Source organism: Notechis scutatus, chromosome 1 (assembly GCF_049901735.1).
Source record: "Notechis scutatus isolate UNSWTSFEM ecotype Mainland chromosome 1, rNotScu1.2, whole genome shotgun sequence".
NCBI lineage: Eukaryota > Metazoa > Chordata > Lepidosauria > Squamata > Elapidae > Notechis > Notechis scutatus.
In genome coordinates, this window is record NC_142009.1 from 58,602,499 (window position 1) to 58,626,913 (window position 24,415).

The 24,415-nt window shown below is 38.9% G+C and overlaps 1 protein-coding gene and 1 non-coding gene across 2 annotated transcripts in view; both read right to left on the bottom strand.

Moving 5' to 3' along the window:
* Positions 1-2,649: 2,649 nt before the first annotated feature.
* The window catches only part of WDR43 (WD repeat domain 43), a 31,718-nt gene continuing 9,952 nt past the window's right edge, over positions 2,650-24,415 (bottom strand). Inside the window, exons 6-18 of the mRNA XM_026681738.2 lie at positions 24,017-24,119; positions 21,650-21,714; positions 20,669-20,840; positions 20,256-20,342; positions 11,588-11,710; positions 10,560-10,700; positions 10,111-10,197; positions 9,405-9,436; positions 8,628-8,691; positions 7,662-7,775; positions 6,082-6,151; positions 3,847-3,899; positions 2,650-3,755 (exon numbers count right to left, since the gene is read on the bottom strand). Of these exons, the coding sequence (XP_026537523.2) occupies positions 3,609-3,755; positions 3,847-3,899; positions 6,082-6,151; positions 7,662-7,775; positions 8,628-8,691; positions 9,405-9,436; positions 10,111-10,197; positions 10,560-10,700; positions 11,588-11,710; positions 20,256-20,342; positions 20,669-20,840; positions 21,650-21,714; positions 24,017-24,119 (1,258 nt within the window). The 3' untranslated portion in view covers positions 2,650-3,608. The remainder of the gene's footprint in view (positions 3,756-3,846; positions 3,900-6,081; positions 6,152-7,661; positions 7,776-8,627; positions 8,692-9,404; positions 9,437-10,110; positions 10,198-10,559; positions 10,701-11,587; positions 11,711-20,255; positions 20,343-20,668; positions 20,841-21,649; positions 21,715-24,016; positions 24,120-24,415) is intronic.
* LOC113423538 (small nucleolar RNA SNORD53/SNORD92) lies at positions 19,800-19,874 on the bottom strand. The gene has a single exon (XR_003372395.1). It is a non-coding gene; the product is annotated as a small nucleolar RNA SNORD53/SNORD92 (small nucleolar RNA).

The window sequence follows — 24,415 nt, forward strand, 5'->3', positions numbered from 1 at the left end:
CATGATCAAAATTCAAGCACTTGGCAACTGACGTATGTTTATGACAGTTGCAGCCCTGGGGACATTGTGATCCTCTTTTATGACCTCCTGATAAGCAAAGTCAATGGGGAAATCAGATTCACTTAACTGTGTTTACTAATTTAACAATTAGTAAGATTCACTTAACAAGTGTGGCAAGACAAGTCATAAAGTGGGGCAAAATTTACTTAGCAAATGTCTCACTTTGCCATAGAAATTTTGTGCGAAATTGTGATCATAAGTCAAGGACTATCTCTATTTATTATATTTACTAAGCTAAAAGAGGGTTTTTCAATCACAGCCTGTTACTCTTTTTGAAGATTATTTTAGGAACATTATTATTGTTGAAGAGGTTTTTTAAGAGGTGAGCTAAAATAAGGAAGTGTGGAATATTTTTTTTCTTTCATTTTCGTCATTTGCCATCTTTGACATGGAGAGTTATAATTTGTGTTTTTGGATTGTTTGTTCTGGGAGGGTGACATCTTCTGATCTTAATGGATTTTGATTGGATATCTCCTTACCAGCTTATCTATAAAGTTGTTTTTTATTTTTTTTAAAATTGACCACAAGAGGGAACTTAAAGAACAGACAATGAAGCACAGTAGAAGCCATCTAAACCAAAGATTGCAAAATTATTTTGGAGGAGTATTTAAACAAAAGCATTCACTTCAACTATGTTCCAAAAGAAGTCATGAAAGAGGAGCAAGAGGAACAAATGAGCCAAGTAACGGGGAAAAAAGATGAGTGATCCAGAGATGCAACTACTTACAGTTATCAAACTATTGAGGTTACTGCATAAGTATTTGATAATGCAAAGGACTTAACCCTAATTTTGGAATATAAACCTGACTCCAACAGTGCCTACTACAAAGATGGTTTAATTACAAGTACCCCACTGCAATTCAAAGACAACTGCAGTAAATCTATAATTCTTAAGAGAACATATTTGGGGACTCTACTTCAAAATTGAAATGGAATTAACATATTTTTAAAAATTGTATCAGACAGATCTCGACAAAAAGTTTGTATTTACTTAACAGACATTCTGAAGGAAAAATATATTTGAGGACAAGCTGGAGGGAGTGATTTAAATTTAGTATGATAATTGGGGCCAGGAGAGATTTTCTATTAGTTTGACAGATGTAATTCAGAGAATTTCAAAGCATTTTGTGCTTATAGTGGATTTGAAAATGGTTTTTTTTTCTCTCTCCCTCTCACACACGCAGAGACTAAAATGCTTTAGTGATTTCTAGTTTGTAAAAGATTATTGAAAATGAATTTGAAAGCATATTAAAAAGATGCATTAAAATGTATTTTAGTTATAAAGATGAAATGCTGGTCTTAATATAAAAATTGGTAAATTTGAAATAATGATTAATATGGTAGTTTAGAAAAATTAATAACTGCAAATAGAAATATACAACTGTATAAACTTCCCATAATTGCGGTGGGGAGGGAATGGATTTGGCTAAGATTGCAATGTACTGTTTAAACAAATATTTTATTTGATCTTGTTTCTGTTGGGATATTACTTCTGGTTTTCATATTTGAAATAGAAAAAAATGAAATTCAGAATTTAGTTTGAAAATGTAATATTGTGTAGATATAGAACTGACTTGAGGTTGTAAATATATTAGTACTTTACTACATTAGTCAGAAGTCAACACTTTTTTTTATTCTTCCGTTTTTAACCCCCCCTTTTAATCTTTATTTTCATTGTTTTATGCTATAATAAACATTAATGAAATTTGTAGTTGAAGCTCTTTGGACTACTATCTCCCTAATTTGAATGGCAAGGAATGGGATATTGGGGAATATCATTGTTTGAAAATGCCATTGCAATGGTATAAGATAGTTTCCATGATATATCTCAGGGGTTTCCAAACTTGGCAACTTTTAATACTTGTGGACTTCAACCCCCAGAATTCCTCAACCAGCCATGTTGATATATTTGTAAAGTACCTCCGCCTTATTCAATTAAAACTATATTTGTATAAAGGTTCTTTGGTTTGCTTGGTTACTTACATGGGAATCCATCCAACCCATATTGCAACTCAGACAAACAATATGAACAAATGCAAGTTGCAGAAAAAGAACAAGTAGTTTGTTTATTGTCCACTTGTTCAGCAACCGAAGTGATGGCGCTGAACAAGGGATACTTGCAACAGGTCCTCAAAGTTGCAGCTGCTGCAATCTCCCCATGGATTGCAATTCAGGTGCTTGGCAACTGTCTCACAATTATGTCACACACAGCATCCAAGTACACAATCAACATTTGCAACCTTAACAGCTGGAAGCCAGCTGAATGTCAAAAATGGACATCACATGACTTGTGAGATGCTGCAGCTACATGGGATTCACCTAACAGTGGCAATAGCAACTACCAGAACTCATGTTGTTAAGTTGGTGCAGCCAAATGACATTGTGCCTTACAACTGCGTTACTTAACAATGGGGTTCCCAGTTCCAATTACCATTGGGACAACTACCTTTACAATGCAACAAGGCATCTCAAAAAACTAGAATTTATTCCAAACTTGCTCCATGATAGCAAAAAAGGGCTTGGTGCATCTTCAGTACAAAATTCCAGTTATAAGCATTTCATTATATTCCGTGTATCACAGACTAATACTTCATAAAGACAATGTATATTTATTCACTTTACAAAGGAGAGCAGCATTAAGTTGCAACAGCTGTAATTATAGACAAATTAAACTGTACATTATACTGGTGAATGGCTCAAAAACTTTACCCAATTGTTTATATCACTTCAGCTTAATTGAGCTAATAGCAACCCCCTTCTTTCAAAGATTAAAAATCATAAATGTATAAGTTTGTGTAACATTATTCACAAATCTCTGCCTTCCCATTTTCATTATTTTTCTCCCTCCAAAGAACTCTCTGGGTCAACAGTAAACTTATATATATACAAGCACAAAAAACCAAAAAGTTAGGATTAAGCATGAGTCTCTTTTTTTAAGTACATGAAAAATGACTGATTTACACACAAATATAAAAAAGTCAGTTTAGTCTTAAAACCTGGTTTGCAATGTATCATTGCTAAGGTATGAATAATTCTCTTATGAGAAAAAGGATGTTGTTGTGGAGGAAAGAGGAAGAACTACCAAGAAATTCAAAGTAATGTTTTTGAGTCTTATAAAAATATTTTCTTCCAAAAAATTGTAGCAAGATGCCAACTAGGAAAGTATTTAACTAAAGCAAATTAAGAAGATAGAGTGGTCTTCAATCCATCAGAACTTAAAACAAAGCTGCAATAGGGTCATCACCCAATGGGGATCGATAAGCTATTAGATCTGAGCTGTAAAATGAATATCCAAATAAATGATAATTTGCTTGCTATGTGGAAGAAAGTTGTTTCACTGTGATCCCTAGAGATATAGAATTGAAGAATGATAGCATCATTGTGCAGTACAGATTTGGAAACAAAAGTTTTCCAATATGCCATCAGGTATATTAGGTGTCAAGTGTGCAATCCTTGTGTGATCCAAGTGGCCTCCAGCATGGCAGTCCAGAAGTGACACATTTTGGTAGCCAGCTCCAAAACAAGCTTTCTTTCTTTAAACCAGTATGCTATTCTTCTTCACTTTCATTTTCTGGATCCAAATCTGATTCTCCGTTGATTTCTTTTTCTACTGCCATTTCCTGCTCATCGTCCGACTGTTCATCTCTCTCATTGTTCTCCTCATCTTCTTTCTCTTCATCTTCATCCCAATTTTCCTGAAGGAGAGAGAGCATCACAAAATATGCATTTGGCATAATCTCTTTTAACCTCTCAAGTATGTTAAGAAAGACACTTAACTTTACTTACATCTGAATCTCTCTCTGCAGCCATCTCGTCATCTGAACCATCTTCTGATGATTCTGTGGATAAAGAACACCAATGTGTGATATTTGTTTACCGGTATTTATTAGTATATCTTTTGAGTGCACTACCAATATACCTACAGATTACACCTTGCTTAATACAGGCCATCTTTGACTTACAACAGTTCATTTAGTAACCATTCAAAGTTACAACGGCATTGAAAAAGGTAACTGATGACCATATTTCATACTTATGATCATTGCGGCATCCCCAGGATCATGTTATCAAAATTCAGAAGCTTGGCAGCTGACTCATATTTATGACCGTTGCAGTATCCCAGGGTCATGCGATCACCTTTTGTAACCTTTTGACAAGTAAAGTCAATGGGAAAACTGGCCATGCTTGTCATTAAGCAAATCACCGTGGCTGTGAAGGATACATCACATGACCATGACTTCCAATTTTATGTCCATGTTCTCCATTAATTTTGCTTGTTGGAGACTCATTGTGAAGCTAGCAAATGGCAATCACATGACTGTGGCATACTACAATTACCATAAAAGCTCACCAGTTGTTCCCAAATGGTGATCACATGACTCTGAAGTAACTGTAAATAAGAGGGTTAATCGCAAAGCTGTTTTTTCCACCCAACCATTGTTAACTTCAAACTGCCATTAAACAAAGTGGTCAAAAGCAAAGACTACCGTGTTTCTCTAACAATACGGCCTCCACCAATAGGAAGGCCTAGCATGATTTCTAGGCATGAGGTGAAATTAAGCTCCGCCCCCAAAATTTAGGCCTATTTAATCCATACGTTTTCCCATTTCTCACATCGTTCGTTAGAAACTACACGAGGTGAAGAGAAATGGGGGGGAAGGGCGGGAGGGGGGTTGTGGGGAGAAAAACTTGCCTTTAGGAGTGTCCTGCAGGTAGCCTAGGCTAGAATACCCCGATAGCCAATAGAAGTTCCCCAAAGGCAGTCACCAGCTGCTTCAGGGCGTGGCGTGGCTGCCCGTGTCCCCTCGCCTTTAGGCAGTCTCTTTCGGGCGATGGAAGCTCCCCAAGTTCAGTCACCAGCCACTTCGATCGGCCGGTAGAAGCGGCCTCGGGGCAAGCGCACACACACACTCCTCTCGCCGCGAGGCCTCTTCTATCAGCCGATGAAAGCTCCCTTGAAGGCAGAGTCCCCAGCCGCTTCAGGGCATGGCATGACTGCCCGTGTCCCCTCGCCTTTAGGCAGTCTCTTTCGGGCGATGGAAGCTCCCCAAGTGCAGTCACCAGCCACTTCGATCGGCTGATAGAAGCGGCCTCGCGGCGAGGGGAGTGTGTGTGTGCCACCCCAAGGCCGCTTCTACCGGCCGATCGAAGGGGCTGGTGACTGCACTTGGGGAGCTTCCATCGCCCGAAAGAGACTGACTAATGGCGAGGGGACACGGGCAGTCATGCCATGCCCTGAAGCGGCTGGGGACTCTGCCTTCAAGGGAGCTTTCGTTGGCCGATAGAAGCGGCCTTGCAGCGAGGTACGTGCGTATGGGCCGCTCTAGGTGGGGGAGGAAATTAAGTCACCCCCGAAAAGACGGCCTAGCCTTTTTTTCGGGGGTCAAAAAAAAAAAAGTCCCGGCCTTATTTTGTGAGAAACACGGTATGTGTAATCAATCACCTGCTGTATTGGGGGAAGTTCAGAGTCAACAACATTTGCAAGGTCAGTCCTAGAAGGTTTATGCTTATTTTTTTCTCTACATGTTCAGGCTGTGGACAGAAAATTTGTGTCTACTGACCACATGCCAAGAATCTGAACTTTTCATGAAACATCTGATACACATCCCCTTTAAGACATCCCACTGCGGGCATGGAAACAGGGACAGGAAGTACTGTATGGAAAGTAAGGACAAAAACTACAAGCAAAGTATCTAAAGAAATCTTCTGATTGTTTTCCTGCTAAGTCTGATTAAAAATGTACAAGACTTCTCTATTCCCCAAGCATTCAACTGAAAAGATGCTCAATTAAAAAATAGAGCCAGAACATAAAAAAGAATACACTATCTTGAGAAGCGTCCTTTGTGGCCTCTGATATTACCTAGTGTGGGTAATGAAATGTCTGCAAGAAAACAACCAAACTCAGAGAGCACCAAGGACTCCCTCATTTCAACTCTGAGTTACAAATATTCTCCTTTGTTAATATACTATATTATTTTTTAATTTATCCAAATTGATTAGTACAAAATTTCTTTTGCTTACCTTCTTCATATACTAGTTTTGCAGTCTGATCAATATCAGGCACATCCTGAGCCTGTTCTAATGCAGCCACCTAAAAAGGAGTATTTGGTATCAACAGAGATTGTAGCTAGGAATTCAAGTTACATCAAATAGATACGATATGTATGATTTTTGAAAAGTGCTATTCTGTACACTATTGCTAATTTATCAAATAATGAACAGTTTTAATTCCAATGAAAATATTTTTAAATGACATTTTGACAAGTTTAGTAATAACCTGATTCTGCCCCTTTTTAACTTGTAACATTCTAAAAGCAACATTTCTATGTTTTGAGTAAAAATATTATTACGCACTATTGTATCAAATATACCTTTCCAAAAACTATTAAGTATCTATTAGTCTGTAACAAGTAATGAAGGCATCTTACAAAGTAATGATATCACTTGACATAAACTTTTTAATGTCTATGACTAGAATCCACATTATCTTCTATACAAAATAGGCTCCAACTAAGCGATGGTGCAACCACTCTGTCCAGCGCTGTTTTATGCTTAAGATAGTAACCAAGTACGTATCACAGGGGGAAAATATTTAAAGAGAAAATTGAAGCTCCAACCTGAATATTAAATGTGTTTGCTTTTTGCTGGCATTAAGAGATTGTTTTTCTACTCAAAAAAATCAAATTGTTTCTGCATTAATAGGACTCTGCAACATCTGTAACAAACTACAAGTTTTGTATTTCACTACAAGAGCTGAACTGAATCAATTTTGGCATCGAGAAAAGAAACAGTAGCTGCTACTAAATTACACAAACAATGACCATTGAAGATAAAAATGTTTTAATCTATTTATTTTCCAAGTAAATGTCATTATAGACTTGTTCTATTTAATTTATTAGATTTATATTCTGCCTTTATATCAATAAATATATAATTAGGTAGCCTTATGAAAACATGAATACATATTTCTTGTGCTTTAGCATCCACCTGAAAGGAAGATAACTCTAAATTTATTATAACCCCATCCCTGAAGATTAGGACAAATAAATTTTGTGCGTCTTCATCACTGTATTCTCAGTGAATCTGTAAAACTTCTCTACCGAAACAAAATTATACAGGTCTCTAATGGGATAAAAACTTATTGATGCAATGCCTTCAATTAAAGACTGGAAGTTCCCTGGATGTCTTAACATTTATAAATGTTTTCTTTTTCCAAAACTGGTTTATCTTTTATGAGAATTGTTGAATTATCAACCACACAAAAATTCTGCAGCCTCAAATTGTCAACAGGAAGCTACCCTTAATATTGGGAATCACTTTCTATATTTGAAAATTATGCATGACAACTGCTCTATTTCAGAAAAAAATTATCATACACGAAAAACTTTCTAAGACTGCTACAGCAAAGATCATGTATAGTTTCATTTCCCCCAAAATCACTTTGAGAGGGATCATCAGAGTTCTTTCGTATTATAAATTCTGGCACACTGGCAAACCCTCCCACTTTTGATAGAAAATCTCACTGTTATTAGTAACATACCTTCATTCTATGTTCATAACAACACACTTTCTGTGGAGCAAGATTATCAACTTTAACTTACTTGGGTGATAATAAGATATAGTTTCCCATGCAAGCGAGACAGCTTTTGCAAAGTTTTTATTCTGCTTTCCATTAACTCATATAATGTTCCAAGCTGCGAGGCTAGATCTGGCAACTGTGATGGGGATAAAGAGAAAAGAGACAACAGTCAACAGAGAACTATGAAAACATATGCAAATGAAGTCCTAGGCAGTTTCTATATTAAACATACAGATTTACTTATATAAATCTTGCTTAAACACTGCCCTGTTTAACGATCACCTATCTTACTGCATATTTTTTAAAATGTGTCATCTGAGCAATTAAGCACTTTACCTCAAATTTTGTCAATTTTTTCATCTTACAGGCAAAAATTATACTTATACGCGTTAATCGCTTAACATGACATTCACTTAGTATTATTAGTGAACTTTGGAACAAGAGTGAAATGTTATACAATGACAACTGTGAAGGAATTCACTTGAAACAAAAGAATTCAAGAAGCATAAATTCAACATGAGAAGGGGAGAAAGAATTGTATACAATGACTGCAGAAGCAAAGGGCAATTGATGAAATCTAATTTCCTCTTCTCTCCTCTCTGTTTTTGGCCCTTTTAGCAGATTTGAATAAATTCTCCTTTACTTTAGCAAGCCTGTGCAATACCATCAGACTAGCAAGCAGACAAGAAAGGATTGGATGGTCTGAAAATTATTAGGAACCCTTGTAGTGCTCTCTGAGCTTGGTTGTTTTCCTGAAGACATTTCATTACCTGAACTAGACAACATCATCGGTGCTAGGACTGATATTACCTAATTTGGGAAATGAAACATCTGCAACAAAACAACCAAGCTCAGAGAGCACCAGGGACTTTTCATTTCTACCCTGAGCTACAAATATACTCCTTTATCAGTCTGGAAATGCCTTCTCTTCATGCATCCACTAGATGGAACCAAGATGATAAAAAGCCCTGTGTATCAGAGTACTTACCGTTGAAAGGTAGGAGGCATGCATAGTTAGGACAGGTTTTAACCATCGAACCATTTGTGAAGCACTAGAAAATAACAGCAAAATCATTTATTACAGAGGGTCAGAATTTTTTTTTTAAAAAAAATCATATTTCAAGATGATAAATTTAAACTGCATCTATAAAGATACAAAGATGGGTAAACTCTCACACATTAATGATAAATGATATAGACAGAAGTATCCTTGGGATAACTTTCATCAGCTACAAGTTCACAGGTAGCAACAAAAAGAAAATTAGGGTCCCCCTTATTTTTCTAGAACAGATCAATGTACAACGTAGGACTATATGAACTTCTGTCTTTTTTAACCTTATACAATCTCAGGTATAAAGCTATTGTTGCAGCTCTAATCTAATCCAATACGGATTTACATCTGAAGAAATCCACTTTTTAAAGTAAATCCACTTTTTAAAGTAAATGTGTCTCTTAAAGCAGTGGCATGTTTTCTTTTTAGGCTCCTGCAAAAGTCTCATTTAATGGACAGCATTAATCTGCTTTAATGAACAGCAAGTGCTGCACTTCTAGAAATGCTAAGGATTTTTTTCCAAGCCATATTCGAACCAGATACTAGTTAAAATTAAATAAACAAATCAGATAAACAAAGAGTGCCCCATTCCAAATGGCTTTCAAATGAATAACCCAGTTCAATATTTTAAACAGTGCCTGCTACAGCCAACCTACCCATCCACCCCGGTCCACTATTTATTATCAGACAGAATTTTAGGTAATCTATGCTTACCTGTATGGGTGTCCTTGTAGCCTTTTTGTGAGCTAAAACAGAAGTGAGAATGTAAAGACTGAGATGCATTTAGATTTTTATATCAATTATGTTCTTCAGCAAAATGCAGATATATGAATTCTCAAACAGTCTAAACTCCTTCAAAATATTTGTAATGACTAAACTTCGTTTGTAGTGACTAAACTTCATTGTGAATGATGTTGCATTATGCATTAGAACAGATGGCAATGTAAGTTTATTGCTATTATTTCCACAAAAGTACACTTTATTAGATGACATACAACCAGGAATGCATACAGCAAATCAGGTATTTCTGTGACTGACATCACTGAATAAAGATTCAACACCAAGTTTGTTCACATTTACATAAGAGTTTGGTTGAACATTAGGCTTATTCAACATGATTGCTTGTAATATAGTATACTTTCTGATAGTAGAATATTTGATATCTATTCAAGTTTGAAATACCAGATTGAATCCTGTGTCTATTTTCATGAAGGAGGTAAAGCTGTGTGAAAATAATCTGAACTAATTCAAATTAATATAAGCACCCAGAAGAAACCATCGTTTTCAATTTCAAACAAACTTCTAGTATGATTAAAAAAAACACCAAAATTTGGGGTAAAAGCAGGACAGATGTTGGAAGCTTATACTATTTCAAATTGGTATTCAAGAGAATTACAGTAGTCAATATTAAATCTTTTACCTCATGCAGTAATGGAATAACAGAATATACAGGAATCCTGGCTACAGTTTTCTTTATTACTGCTTCCTTCTTGGTTTGAAGCACTTTCTGTTAAAAAAAGAAAGGGGTCAATGATGGAACCATGTTATAAGTAGACACCCAATCTACCAAAGCCTTATGGATCTCAGAAGAGACTACTTTTTAATCCTAACCCAGATATAAAATGTAGTTTGCTTTCCTTCAAAAAATGGAATGTAGTTGAGCTTGAAAATTTTAAAGTCTAATTTAGGTCATTTAGATAAGTAAGAAAAGTCCTTCAAAATTCTTTTATTAAAAGATTTCTATGTCATAATTATATAGTATTTACTACATTGTCATAAAGACACAAAATACTGCAACAATCTAAATAGTTTTGATAATTTTGAGATGTTATAGAGATTCTCCCCAGCCATATTACTTTTAATACTTACATTTAAAATCACAGAATCACTGCTTTCCAAACCCTGAACCAAAAGCACTGCAAAATTATCAGTCTGTGGAAGGCCACCGGATGGCGGTTTTACTTTCATCACATCAATATCCATAGCACTAAGGCGATCTTCAATACTTTCCTAGACATTAAAAATAATCACACAGCAAGTTAGCATTTTTATACTATTTGTGGTGAGCATCTCTCCTTTATACTATAATTGCATGTAGCAAAATCAATAGCTCATTGTGCTTCAAGGTTTAAGGGCATGGTAAAATCCAGAGTCAGAGATGATGGAGCTTAAATGTTTGAACTTAGAAAATCAATCCTCAAAAACAAGAGCAATGGCAGATGTTCAACAATTTTATCCAATCTTCACTCTAACTATAGGTAATGAGACTTGTAATCCAATACATACAAAGGGAAGAGGTTTGGTTAAGCGTTGCTGCCACAAATCTCATTTCCATCACAAAGCACATTTCCATCACTAACAGAAAAATCAGTTCTGACTCTTCAGTTATTGATCTACATAGTACCTTTCTTATGTATGTTGTATTTTGTATTTCTTATTCTAAACAATGACTGGATCTAGAGCTAAACTTACTCTACTGTTCTCCTTCCATTAACAGAAGATTAAAAAAAGGAGTAATGTTGTTCTTCCCACTGGAGAAAGGGGTGGCATTGACTTAACAGGCACAGAGGTTTCTCTCAATATTTTGGGCCACCTATTTTGTTCATGTGAAATTATATCCTTGGGCTTTGCCTCTGCCTACATGAAAAAAAACACAATGTTTAGAATGCACCTAATATTCTCCAGTGGTGGGAATACTTTCTTTCAGGAAAATCAATGTGTTGTAAAGTCTGTATTTCCTCTCTGAGGAAAATAAAAATTCTCAGAACCTAGCCTGAAAATTATACTAAAAAAAATCAGTAAGTACTAATTCAGAGTACGAAACATAACAAAACAAATGATTAATATTCAACAACTGGCTTAGATTAAATACAGAATACTGAATGGAGAACAATTACCTCTTTGCCATCTGTCTTCCTTTTATTTTTATCCCTGCATACTGAAGATTTCACAGCTGAACTATGACCGGGAATCCCAGGAACTAATGTTTTGACCTCTGAGTTGATTATGGGAGTTTTCACCTAATTTTAAAGAAAAGAAAGATATTTATATGTATCCACACTATATTCTGTATTTATTTTTTTTGATCAAACTCAACATCTGAATAAATAATTTAATTAAAACTCAAAACTTTTCTTTTGTAAAAATTGCATTGAACAACTAGTTCATATATATGACAATTTACAACCCTGGAGAAATTCTCCAAAAATTGCCCTAGTAGTGTGCATATTTTTCATAAACATAAATTTGAGAGCCCAATTAAGGCATCCATAAATACTAAGCTGCTATCAATTCTTCATCAATTGATCATCAACACTTACACTCACTTACGTTAAACTCAATAATTAATAATTGAGAATGTAATTGTACATTTCATCTTCTAAAACATACGACCAATATTTCATAGTTCAAATAATGGTTTTGTTCCAATAAGGAGATAAAATCTAAATGAACTTCGATGGAATTCTTTAGATGTATATTGATTAAAGGGGTGAAAATCTGATGAAAATATGCCTCATCTTTTCAAATATTTTATGCCTTTTTTAGCTAAATTCATAGGGCTTTCCATTATTTTTCTGTTCAGGTGGTCCTCGACTTATGCCCACAATTGAGCCCAAAATTTCTATTGCTAAGTGAGACATCTGTTAAGTGAATTTTACCTGATTTTACAACCTTTCTTGCCACAGTTAAATGAATCACTGCAATTATTAAGTTAGTAACAGAATTGTTAAGTGAATCTACATTCCCCATTTACTTTGCTTGTCAGAATTTAACAAAGGGCAATCACATGACCCCTGCAATCAACATAAACATGAATCAGTTACCAAGCACCTGAATTTTGACATGACCATGGGGATGCTGCAACAGTCATAAGTGTGAAAAATGGTCATACGTCACTTTTTTCAGTGCCGCTGTTAACTTCGAACAGCCACTGCAAATTGAGGGCTACCTGTATTTAATATGCACTGAAAAATTATGAAAAAATAAGTTCCCTGAAATTTACATGCCTTTTCTTTTATTCTCAAAGAAGCACAACACGTTTATATTTATCACTTATGGAATTCAATTAGGGGTCCAGAGTAGCTAGATTAGATAGATGATAGGTAGATTAGATAGATTGATAGATGGATTGATAGATGGATGGATAGATAGGATAGATAGATAGGATAGGTAGATAGATAGGATAGGTAAGGTAGATTGGGTGTTGGTGGAAGTTACCCTGAACGCCCTTTCTATCTATGCTGCAAGAGAGCCCAGGATGGGTTGACTCCTTCCTATGACGTCATTTAGCTGAGTCTATACTAAGATATAAAAGCCAGCCCCCGGAAGAGACCCCAGCTTTGGCGAAGATACTTGACAGACTGAAAGGTGTCTCTGAAAGCACAAATGAATATAGAAATATGACTTACCCTCTCCGGACGAATCAAGGGAGGGGCTGGGCTCTCTCACAGCATAGATAGAAAGGGCGTTCAGGGTAACTTTTACCAACGCCCATTCTCCTCCATGCTGCATCGAGAGCCCAGGATGGGACATACCAAAGCTTGCATGTCCACGGGCGGGTCCTCGTCCGGCTCATTACATCGACTGTTGAACCACTCGTTGAAGCATCCGTCTGCCGAAGGTTGCAGTTGCCGAAGCAAAGACATCCAGACTGTAGTATCTGATGAAAGGAGACGGAGATGTCCACGTGGCCGCACGACAGATCTCCTCCAAGGGTGCTTGGGCTGCCCAGGCAGCCGAAGTGGCCGCGTTTCTGGTAGAGTGCACCGTCAGACCTCGAGGAACCGGAAGGGCCGCAGCTTTGTAGGCCTACTCAATGCAAGATCTGACCCACCTGCTAATAGTAGAAGAGGCCTTGTGCCCCAAGTGAGAAGGGAAAAGGAAACAAAATGGCTTCTGACTTCCTGAAGGAGGAAGTGCGCTTAATGTATATTCTAAGAGCCTTACCTACGTCTAGCGTGTGCCACTGCTGCTCTAAGTCATGGTGCGGGAGGAGGCAGAAGCCAGGCAACATAATGTCCTGGGACCTGTGAAAAAGTTGCTAACCCTTGGAATAAATGAGGGGCCCAGACTGAGGACAACCCTATCATTATGAAAGGAACAAAGGTCGTGTCTGATGGAAAGAGCAGCGAGCTCGGATACCCGCCTGGCTGAAGTGATGGAAACGGGGAACACTACCTTCAGAGTCAGGAAATGGAGAGACAATGTTTCTAAGGCAGTGGTCCCCAACCTTTTTGTACCAGGGACCGGTTTCAAGCAGAAAATTTTTGCAAGGACCGGGGGGCTTTTCCTGTCGCCGCAGCTATTCAGAACGCCGTTCACCCCCACCCCCACCCGCCCGCCCGCTTCAATCCACAGTGTCCGTTCTGCCTGCCTGCCTGCCTGCCTTAGTTTCTGGTTGTTTGGGAGCAGCTTCGGCTGAGAATAATAACTATTGCTTCTTTTACTCAGCGAAGCTGTTCCGATTCAACCATTAACGAAGGCAGGCAGGCAGGCAGGCAGAACGGAGCACTGGTTGAACCCAGCGAGCGCTGGGCGGGCGGCGGGGTGGGGTGGGGAGAAAGCAGGCGCTCGGCGACAGGAAAAGCCCCTGCTTCTTTGAAGCAGTTTCTTCCTGTGCTGGTGGAGGAGCGAGAGAGCGACTGAGAGAGCTGACCCAGAGAGAAGGACAGGCTTCGATTGCTTCCTCCCTCCCCTTCTTTCATTTGTGTCCTTGATCCCGATCCCAGCAGCATTCAACGAAGGTGAAGAAAGCCGCCATTTTTAAAAAAAATTCTTTGCGGCCCGGTAGAGAGTGCTCCACGGCCCGGCACCGGTCCGCGGCCCGGTGGTTGGGGACCCCTGTTCTAAGGGGTTCAAAGGGGGGCTTTGTAAGGGCATTAAGGACCACATGAAGATCCCAGGAAGGATACCTGTGAACCACCGGTGGGTGCAGGTTGAAAGCCTCTTTCAAAAACCTCATGACTGAAGGGTGGTGGGATAAGGAAGGAAGCGAACCCCATGAAAGAACCGAGGAGGGCTCAACCTGCCTGCGTAAGGTGTTGGGGGCCAAACCTTTCTCCAGATATTGCTGAAGGAATCTAAAAACCTCTGCCAACTGGGCTAAAGCAGGAGAGAGAGACCCTCCCTGAGGCACCATCGGGAAAGGGCCTTCCAGGCGGCATCATAGATGTGCCTTGTGGAAGGTTTGCGAGATGCCAGGATAGTGATGATGGCCCTTTCAGGAAGATCAGCCACCTCTAGCCGCTGCCGCTCAAGTGCCACATGGTCAGCTTGAGCCACTGGGGCTCCGGGTGGAGCAGAATCCCCTGATGAAGGGAGATTAGATGGGCTGGGATCCTCCAAGGAGAAGCCACCAATAGGTTGACCAGGTCCGCAAACCAGGGCGTCCTTGGCCAATAGGGTGCCAGGAGGAGGAGCTCCGCTCATTTCTCCAACATCTTCCGAATTACTGCTGGAATGATGGGGAGCGGGGGAAAGGCATAGAGGAGACTTTTGGGCCATCTGCACCGAAGGGCATTGGTCCCCTCCGCTCCCTAGCAAGGAAACCTGGTGAAGAATCTGGTGACCTGGGTGATTTGAGGAGTGGAGAAGAGATCCACCTCCAGCGTTCCGAATCTGAGGGAAAGGTCCCTGAATAGAGACGGAGGAATGGACCATTCTGCCTGGTTGACTAGACTCCTGCTGAGCCAGTCGGCCTGGGAGTTGTTGATCCCAGAGAAGTGGTCCGCCGAGATCGACAACAGGTGTTTCTCTGCCCATAACCCCAACCGTAAAGCCTCTCCCATGAGGGCTCTGGACCTCATCCCCCCTTGCCGGTTGACATGAGCCATGGTGGCCATGTTGTCCATAAGGACTAGAACATGAGAGCCAGTCACTGAGTGCCTGAAATGCTTGAGAGCTAGAAAAATGGCTCTGAACTCTAGCCAATTTATGGGAAGGGCCTGCTCTGACCAGGACCAAGGTCCTGAGCTATCTGGCCCTGCATATGGGAACCCCAACCCGGGAGGCTGGCATCGGTGGTTATCACTAGCCTGTCTGGGACCCTGAAAAGGAGTCCCTTCCAGATTAACGGGGAACACCACCAATTGAGAGATCTCCGGATTTGTGGCGGGAGCGGGACCTTGATGGATGAGTGGCTGGTTCCTGCCCGTTGGTAGGGAAGCGGGAACCATTAGAGTGGGAGTGGAAAAATCCGTGGCTCTGGAGATATGACAGGGTAATTTGCAGATCCCGACGGGCTGCATGGATGGAGGAGGACAGAATCAAAATGTTGTCCAAGTAGCATTGGATCCTCATTGGAACATAAAGCAGAGATGCCATCAATGCTGCCAGAACCTTCGTGAAGACCCTTGAAGCCGATGAGAGGCCGAAGGGAAGTGCTCGATACTGGTAATGAGTATTCTGATAACAGAAATGGAGAAACTGGCAATGATGAGGCCAAATGGGGATGTGGAGGAAGCCTCCATGAGATCAAAGGAAGAGAGGAGATCACCCTCCCGAACGCTCCCTAAAATAGAATGCAGAGTCTGCATTTTAAATTGCCTGTATTTTACAAATTAGTTGAGAAATTTTAGATCCAGGATGGTTCGCTACCCCCCCTGAGGCTTTGGGAACGATGAAAAGGCGAGAGTAAGCCCACGTCCCCGTTGAGAGGGGGGAACAGGTTTGAATAGCTCCGATTTCAAGAAGGAGTTGAATGGCCTGATTCATGAGGTCTTGCCTTGAAATGTACTGAGACAGGACAGATAAAAAAAAATTGGGGGGGGGGGGTGGCATTAGGAAGTCCAATTGTAATCCTGTCCTAATAGTGCTGAGCACGCAGGCATCTGCCGTTGACTCCTCCCATTTGGAGGCAAAGAAGGCTAGGTGACCTCCGATGGGTGGGGAGAACAAGGGATTACTTAGAGCGACGGAAGGAACAACCTCCACCCTCCCGAAAGGGCTGTTTACCAATATAAGGAGCTGGGCGATAGTCGGCTTTCTTCCCAGAGGAAGAGAGAATTTTACGTTTATCTCTGGTTTCGATGAGATAAGGTTCCAGAGCATCGCCAAAAAGCTTATCGCCCACGAATGGAAATGAAGCCAGCTTCCATTTATGGTGTGACTCCGCCTGCCAATTTCTGAACCATAACAGTCTCCTTGCTGCTACTGAAGATGCCATGGCCCGAGATGCAAATTTGGCAGAACTGAGAGTGGCATCTGCAGTGAATTCCGCCACTGCGATAATCTTATTGAGGCCTTGGTGAGACCGAAGGTCAGATCTAGTCAATCTAATCTGGAGTTGGTGCAGCCACCGTATGGATGCCCACGTGAGAGTGCCAGGAGATAACAATGAGGCCAGAACCGGAATGTCAACAGAAGGCACTGCCAGGGTTGCGCTGACGTAGAAACGCTTATCCAGAGAAGATGGGCGAGGACCTGCCGAAGGGGAAGCGCACTGTTCCTTGACCATGTCCAGGAACAAAGTGGGAGAAGGCAAAACCCCTGCATGCACTACAGGCTTGGAGAAGAGTGAGTCTCCCTGGCTAGAGGGAATTCCTTGTGGCTCAGGAGCCACTTCCTCTGGCGACAGCTTGGCAGTGACCAAGGCCTTGCTGAGTAATGGCCTGAAGAGAGAAGAATTGAAGACCAATGCAGAGGATGTCTGCTCTGGGTGAGAGTCCTCTTCCTCTGAAAGATTTTGGTCAAAGGTCTCGCCCTCTTCACGTTCTGAATGAGAGGAGTAACTGGATTCAGATGGTGAAGCCCTTCCCTCCTCATCAACCTCCTCCCATTCTGGTAGAGAAGAAGTCCTGGGGCCTATGTAAATCAGGGTGATGAGGCAAGGAACTTATAGATTGAGAAGGGAGAAGGGCCTGAACCCTTTCCAGAGGTCGAAGGATTTGCTTGAAGCCTTCAGCCAATCCCTGCCTAATGGCCAATGAGACAACATCTTGGATATTCCCTGGTCTATGCTCAAAGGTAGAGGCAGAAGGCCGAAGGGAGTGGGAGTGAAGGTGGCTTGAGGTCTAGATTGAGAAGAGGTTCAAGGCCTGGAGGGAGGGGGAGAAGCATAGGGCCCAGAAGCCTGTTGGAAATAAGGCCCAGATATGCTTAAATCCTGAGGATCATATTGTACTGCAAAGGCCTCAGGAGACCAGGATGGAGGATGGAAAGGCTCATAGATAACTTCTCCTCCCCTGGGAGGGCTTAGCTGGGGCCCACGGGTACCACCTGAAACATGCTCTAGTTGCACTCCCTTCTGTTGAATAGTTCTGTTGAACTACCTCTCTAGGGCTGCATGTCTGCGCTTTTCTACCCTCAACTCAGCCTGAGTTGCCTTCTTAAGGGCTAGAGCCTTAGCTTTCATTTTAGCAGCCACCTCCCTCTGGACTGATTGGGTGCGTTGCCTACGACTTTTTCTCTTATTGGGCTTAAGAGACTGTTCCACTGGGGGGGGGGGAACTCTGCCTGACCCTTATCTTGCTCCATTTGAAGAATAAAGGTTCTTGCGTTGGAAAGAAACTGTTTGTAAATTTTTTGTATTAAGCCCCTTAGGGTATAAATTGGCCCCCGGGCTTACAAAATGGCCGCTCACCTCATGGTGGAAGGCTTCAATTCAAGATGGCCGCTGACTATGGGAAACAGGCTCCAAGATCGAAGAATCTCTCCTTAGGCTATAAAGAGCCCCGAGTGAAGTCAGCAAAGGAAAGGGCAGCCGCTGGCCACACGATCAGCTGGCTGACGCTGGTATTGGTTTGCCGATCGCTTTTTATGACCACTCAAACCGCAGGCATGGGGTTGCCTGAACAGCACTCTGGCAACGCTGCAGGATAGAGAGCCCTGCTCTCCTGGAAGAGCAGCCGCCCAGATCCTGGGAGCTGCTGAAGCGAGGAAAAAAGGTACTGAAGATCGCTGGTGAATGCTATCTACAGAACCTCAGCTGGCTGAAGCTGTTATCGGTTTGCGGATCGCTTTTTATGACCACTCAAACCGCAGGCATGGGGGAGGTCTACAGACACTGCCCAACTTGCCTGAACAGCTCTCTGGCAACACTGCTCCCAACGTTGCAGGAGAGAGAGAGCGAGCCCTGCTCTCCTGGAAGAGCAGCTACCCAGATCCTGGGAGCTGCTTGAAACAAGGAAAAACGGTACTGAAGATCGCTGGTGAGTGTTATCTAACAGAAGCTTTCAGAGACACAGCTACTGACTGAAAGGAGCTGAGTCAAAAGCTGGGGTCTCTTCCGGGGCCTGGCTTTTATATCTTAGTACAGACTCAGCTAAATGACGTCATAGGAAGGAGTCAACGCATCCTGGGCTCTCGATGCAGCTTGGAGAAAGAAAGAAAGAAAGAAAGAAAGAAAGAAAGAAAGAAAGAAAGAAAGAAAGAAAGAAAGAAAGAAAGAAAGAAAGAAAGAAAGAAAGAAAGAAAGAAAGAAAGAAAGAAAGAAAGAAAAGAAAGAAAGAAAGAAAGAAAGAAGAAAGAAAGAAAGAAAGAAAGAAAGAAAGAAAGAAAGAAAGAAAGAAAGAAAGAAGAAAGAAAGAGAAAGGAAGGAAGGAAGGAAGGAAGGAAGGAAGGAAGGAAGGAAGGAAGGAAGGAAGGAAAGGACAGAAGGACAGACAGGGAGGGAGGGAGGGAGGGAGGCAGGGAGGGAGATGCTGATTCCCATGATTGGCATAATTTACATACTATGTATATTACAGAAAATATTTTCAAAATATAGCCTATGAATCTAAATGAATATAGTTTTCATAAGAAATGAATGTCCCTAAAATTTCATCTTTTGCTGTGTAATTGCTGAGGACCTGCATCTTAATATTATTAAAGATGCTGCAAGTTATCTACAGAATAAATGAATACAATAAAATCATGATTTATGGATTATATTTAAGAGACGTCAGACAAAACCAATAAAACTGACTATGGACTTCACCTTTAAATAACAGAAAAGTCAGGCGTTGACAAATCAGTCCAAGCACTTAATGCACATTTTTAATTCAAGAAATAATCCATTGAAGTTTTGCTATACAATCAGAAAATTGTGGGGGGGAAAAGAATTATGTTCTATAATAGCAAGCAAAAGTTTAGACAGAAATTTCTTTCTGCCCATTAATCTATCCAATCGATGTGCTCAGCCAGCCAAGAGGTGTCATCAGAGAAATTCAGTGATGAGTGAAACCAATAAGGAGATCATCACAGCACATCCAGGGATCCATAAGCATTCTCTATTCCATGGATTAGCGTATCATAAACCATGTAGCTAACTTGTAGCACTGGTTTGTTCAACCACGCAAGCATGCAGGTAAACAAAATACGAGTAAAGCAAGCAGGAAACTATCTTGTATGCGTTCTTAAGTGCAATACAGATTTTTTTTAACTGGATTAAATCAACCAAGCCCAGAATATGCTGGATATCACTGAAGTAAAGGAGGCAAACTGGATTAGGTTTTATTCATTTACAAAACATCTATATTTATATTAAAAAACTGGGATACTGTTATACTTTAATCCTGTGGAAGTCCATCTCATTTCATAATAACTGATATATCTACGTAGGGATAAAATATTGATTTCAAATCTCACCTTTGTTATAGCCATTTCTGCTTTCAGGGTCAGTGTCTTCTGAATGTCCCTTACAAAGCAGATGTGTCTTTCTGTAGTATTCAAAGTCTATTAAAAGAGAGTGGGGGAAAAAACTTTTGCAGGTGTTCTTTTTTCTAAAGCACATTTAAGTTGTTTAAACATTTAATCTATGCCCTAATAGTTCTAGCAAAATATCATTACTAAATAACAAGTAACTGCATATAGCGTGCAGAGTTAAGAATATAGATTTACTTTTGGGGGGGGGGGTTCATTCTGAAATCAGCATTTCTTGAAGAAAACATATAAAATATAAAATTTATTTAAAATGCATGTTACTTAGAAAAAAAGAATTTTATCTAGAACTTCAAAAAAAATTAAAATACCAGCTTGGAATTTAAGAAAGCCATACATACCACTTTCTCAATAACAGGATGTAAGGAATTCCCATACACAAGTAACAATGATTCTTTATCTGAACAAAACGCAGCTGCTAGGATAGGGACTGGCTTTGGTGTGGAATTTTCTTCTTCTCCAGGTGTTGCTATCTGGATTGTATATTTGGATGTCAAGGGCTTTTTGCAATAGCTACAGAAAAACAATTGGTTGAACATATAAACAGTTATACTGTATACCTTAATGATTTCACTTACTATGAAATTGAGTTATATATTTAATAACCACAGTATGATTAGCTTGGATACAAGCTTATGTGAATTCAGTTAATATTGTATGATGCAATAAGTTATATAAAGTATTTGTATGGGGACTTGGTTAAGATATACACACACACATCTTGCTGAAAATTAGGCTAAGATCATATTATAACTAAGAAAATTGTTTGGACTTCATATACTAACAACACTGTGAGAATCATAACTGGACCTGGAAGTCAACATGATCTGACTGAAACTAGAAACACTAATTCTAATATAATTTCTAATATGTTAATAAAAAGTCATTGGGCCAAAGTGATAAATCTGAAAATTTTAAAACTCAAATAATCAAATTTTGCAAGGTTTCATCCAGTTTCACAGGAACTTGAATCTATTGAGAAAAAATGCCTTTTTTTCTGTGCTTTGTTTCACACTCTTCACACACACGCACCCTCCAAAATAACCTGCTAGAGTCCAGAATTTCTGGTACAGGTATGGGAAGGACACTTAGTGGATACAATGGGGAAAGAAAGAAAGAAAAGATCCTTATGTGAATAGAGTTCCACACCTGATTTATAAAGAATGGAACCCATAGGTCACCTGCTTTAGCTTGGAAAACATTTAGAAAGGTTGTTATTGGATCAATTTTATTACCATTGAAACTTGTCTCAGTAATTCTTTCTACAGGCTTGTTTGTTTTTTAAAACAGATTAAACATATGATTCTTTCATGCTAACTTACCCATTCAAAACTTGCTCAAATAAATGCAGTTGTCCATCCCTGCATACCACTGCTATCTTCACTGGCTGAAAAAAACGTAATTTCACCATCAAGTTAAAAAATGCCATAATTCAGTATATCCAACCATTCATTTATCTTAAACAGAATTAGATTTAAAATAAACTAGGTAAAATAGTGGAAGATACTTTCCACTTAATGGTGTTATGGAAGTGGCCATGCCTACTGGAATGTTTGAGCCCAGCAGTTTAAATGAACTGATTCCCACATGTTGTTTACATATTTAAGACACTGCATGTTGAATCTGACTAACCTACAACATACGCTGCTAATATATGCAATTAAAACATGCACCAATTTAACCAGTAAAATTTGGATGGACCAGCAGCCTCCAAGGCAATTTTAGCTTCTTTTAGTGATACGGGCTTAATCAGAAGCAAATAATTTTATGAAGTATTAAAAAAAATGACAAGAGAGTCAATATTATATATTTCAACTGTGGAGTGAAAAATGTGATTATTCCATTATGGAGAATCAATGGATTCAGGTCGTATTTCAAAAAATTTAAAATATACTTAAAATTGAAAAATGAACATCATTAATCATAACAGTTTTTGTTTACTGACCCACAGATAATGTTTAGAAAATGCAAAACAATTTTTTATGCTAGTGATATAAGAAATTCAAAAAATTTTTAACACATATAATTTGGACTTGTTCTACAAGTCTTGCATTTTTCCCCATTTCTACAAATATTAATAAAATTTTGGAAAAATAGTTAAGGATATTGATGTGATGCAGTATTCCTAAAATATGGAATTTGCTATGTAGTCCAGATTTAATTATTAGCTTAGCAATTGAATTAGCTGTTTTCATATTAAATACTATGAATTATTATTCATGTAAATATTTTATATGTGTGTGTATGTATATGTATATAAAACTGTAATAAATATATGTTTTCATATTATAATCACTATTTTTAATTTGCTCTCCTGGTTACTTTTTGTCCCACTAAAATAATAAAAAATGGGATTGAATTGTTTTAGTTTTTATCCAATAAATGCTATCTATACATTGTGCATGTGTGTACAGCAAGCTTAATAGTTAATAACACAATGTATGACAATAAGATGAAAAGTGCTTATGATACCTCATAAGTCTGTTCCAAGACTTAAAACAGACAGTTTGAATATTCTAAGAAACAAAACACACTTCAAGACTTTTGTTGTCAGCAAATGAAACAAAACATGTTGAGAGGTTTGCTGTGATTATGAAAAAACACTTTTTATGCTCATGAAACAAAACACAATTTCATGCATATCTATAAAAGTGACATTCAAGTACTTTTCTTTAAGATTCATTTCAACAAAAATACCAGTTTAGATGGGTATATGTAAAGCCAAGTAAAGAATTTTTATAGCTACAAATTCTTTCGGCAATTCTTGGTTAACTTCCTTTTCATTCTTCCTTGCATTGTTCAAATTTGGGACAATGTATATAAGAAAACAGAAATAAACTATTATTCCCTTTCAGATGCAAAAAGCTGAAATTTATAAACAACTATGACTATGATTGTGTGTTATTAAAAAAAGGACTATGGATTCTTTTCCAGAATGAAAGCCAGAAAGTCACCAACAATATTGCCACAACATTATGTGTGATCTAAATCACTGTGTTGAGAAAGATAATTCATTCTTTCATTCTCATCATTTTAAATATTTTAAAAAATTAAATAAATTTGAAATAAATTTAAAGTAAAAAAATATAAAAACAAAAAAGAAAGCAAAAGATAAGGTAGAAGTGTTATCCGTTGAACTTTAAATTGAATATACTGATTAACATACCCTTGGTAAGAAGAAGGGGTGGGTAGAAGACGGCCGGCCCCCCAAGGTCACCCGCCGCCCGGTACCCCAAACGCTGTTTTTCCAAACTGGCCTTTGAGAAACAAGTAGAAATCATGAACAGAACTATAAACAAAAACCATTATAAGTAGTTTTCAACTTATAACCAACTTAACGGAAGTGATTCAGTTAACTATAGCAAGCAAGGTCATAAAAAGGAGGAAATTCACTTTAATAACTGCTGCTTAGCAATGGAAATGTTGGGCTCAATTGTGGTCATAAATCAAGGATTACCTGTATATAAAATCAATAGTAAAAATTATGGATCATCTAGAAATACGGTTCTATGGAGAAGAAAACCAAATCTAGAAGTGGCACAAAACGGAGGTCATTAATTCATTTTCATTTGCCATTAAACCCGATTTTTAAAAATCACCAACTTTTAATTTACCTCCATAGTTATCTAAAGTGGTTTCAATTGTTGCACTAGAACATAAATGTTGAAAAAATAAGCTACATTTCTTACCTGTTCTTTGCTTTCTGATATTGTCAAGTCAATGTGGACTGGCTCATCTGTTATTGTGAAATTTATCACAGCATTCTTTTCTTTCCTGTCTGATCTCACCTGCCTTGAAAAAAGCAGGACAGATTTTAAAAAAATGAAAATAAAATAAATAAATAAAAATTATTTTGGTAAACATAAGACAAGTAATGCCCTGTTAGATTGGACCTCTAGCCAATCTAGTACTGCGGTCTGTTCACCTAGGACACGAACAAATAACGAATTATGTAAAACATTGTTTTCTTTTGTCTGTCCCAATTCTTCCAAGATCAAATTTCACTGCGTGATCTCTGGTTTTAGCATTTTAGAAAGGGAAAGTAGCTTCTTCTTGTCCATTTTATAGAATTTAACTTCTCAAAGAAG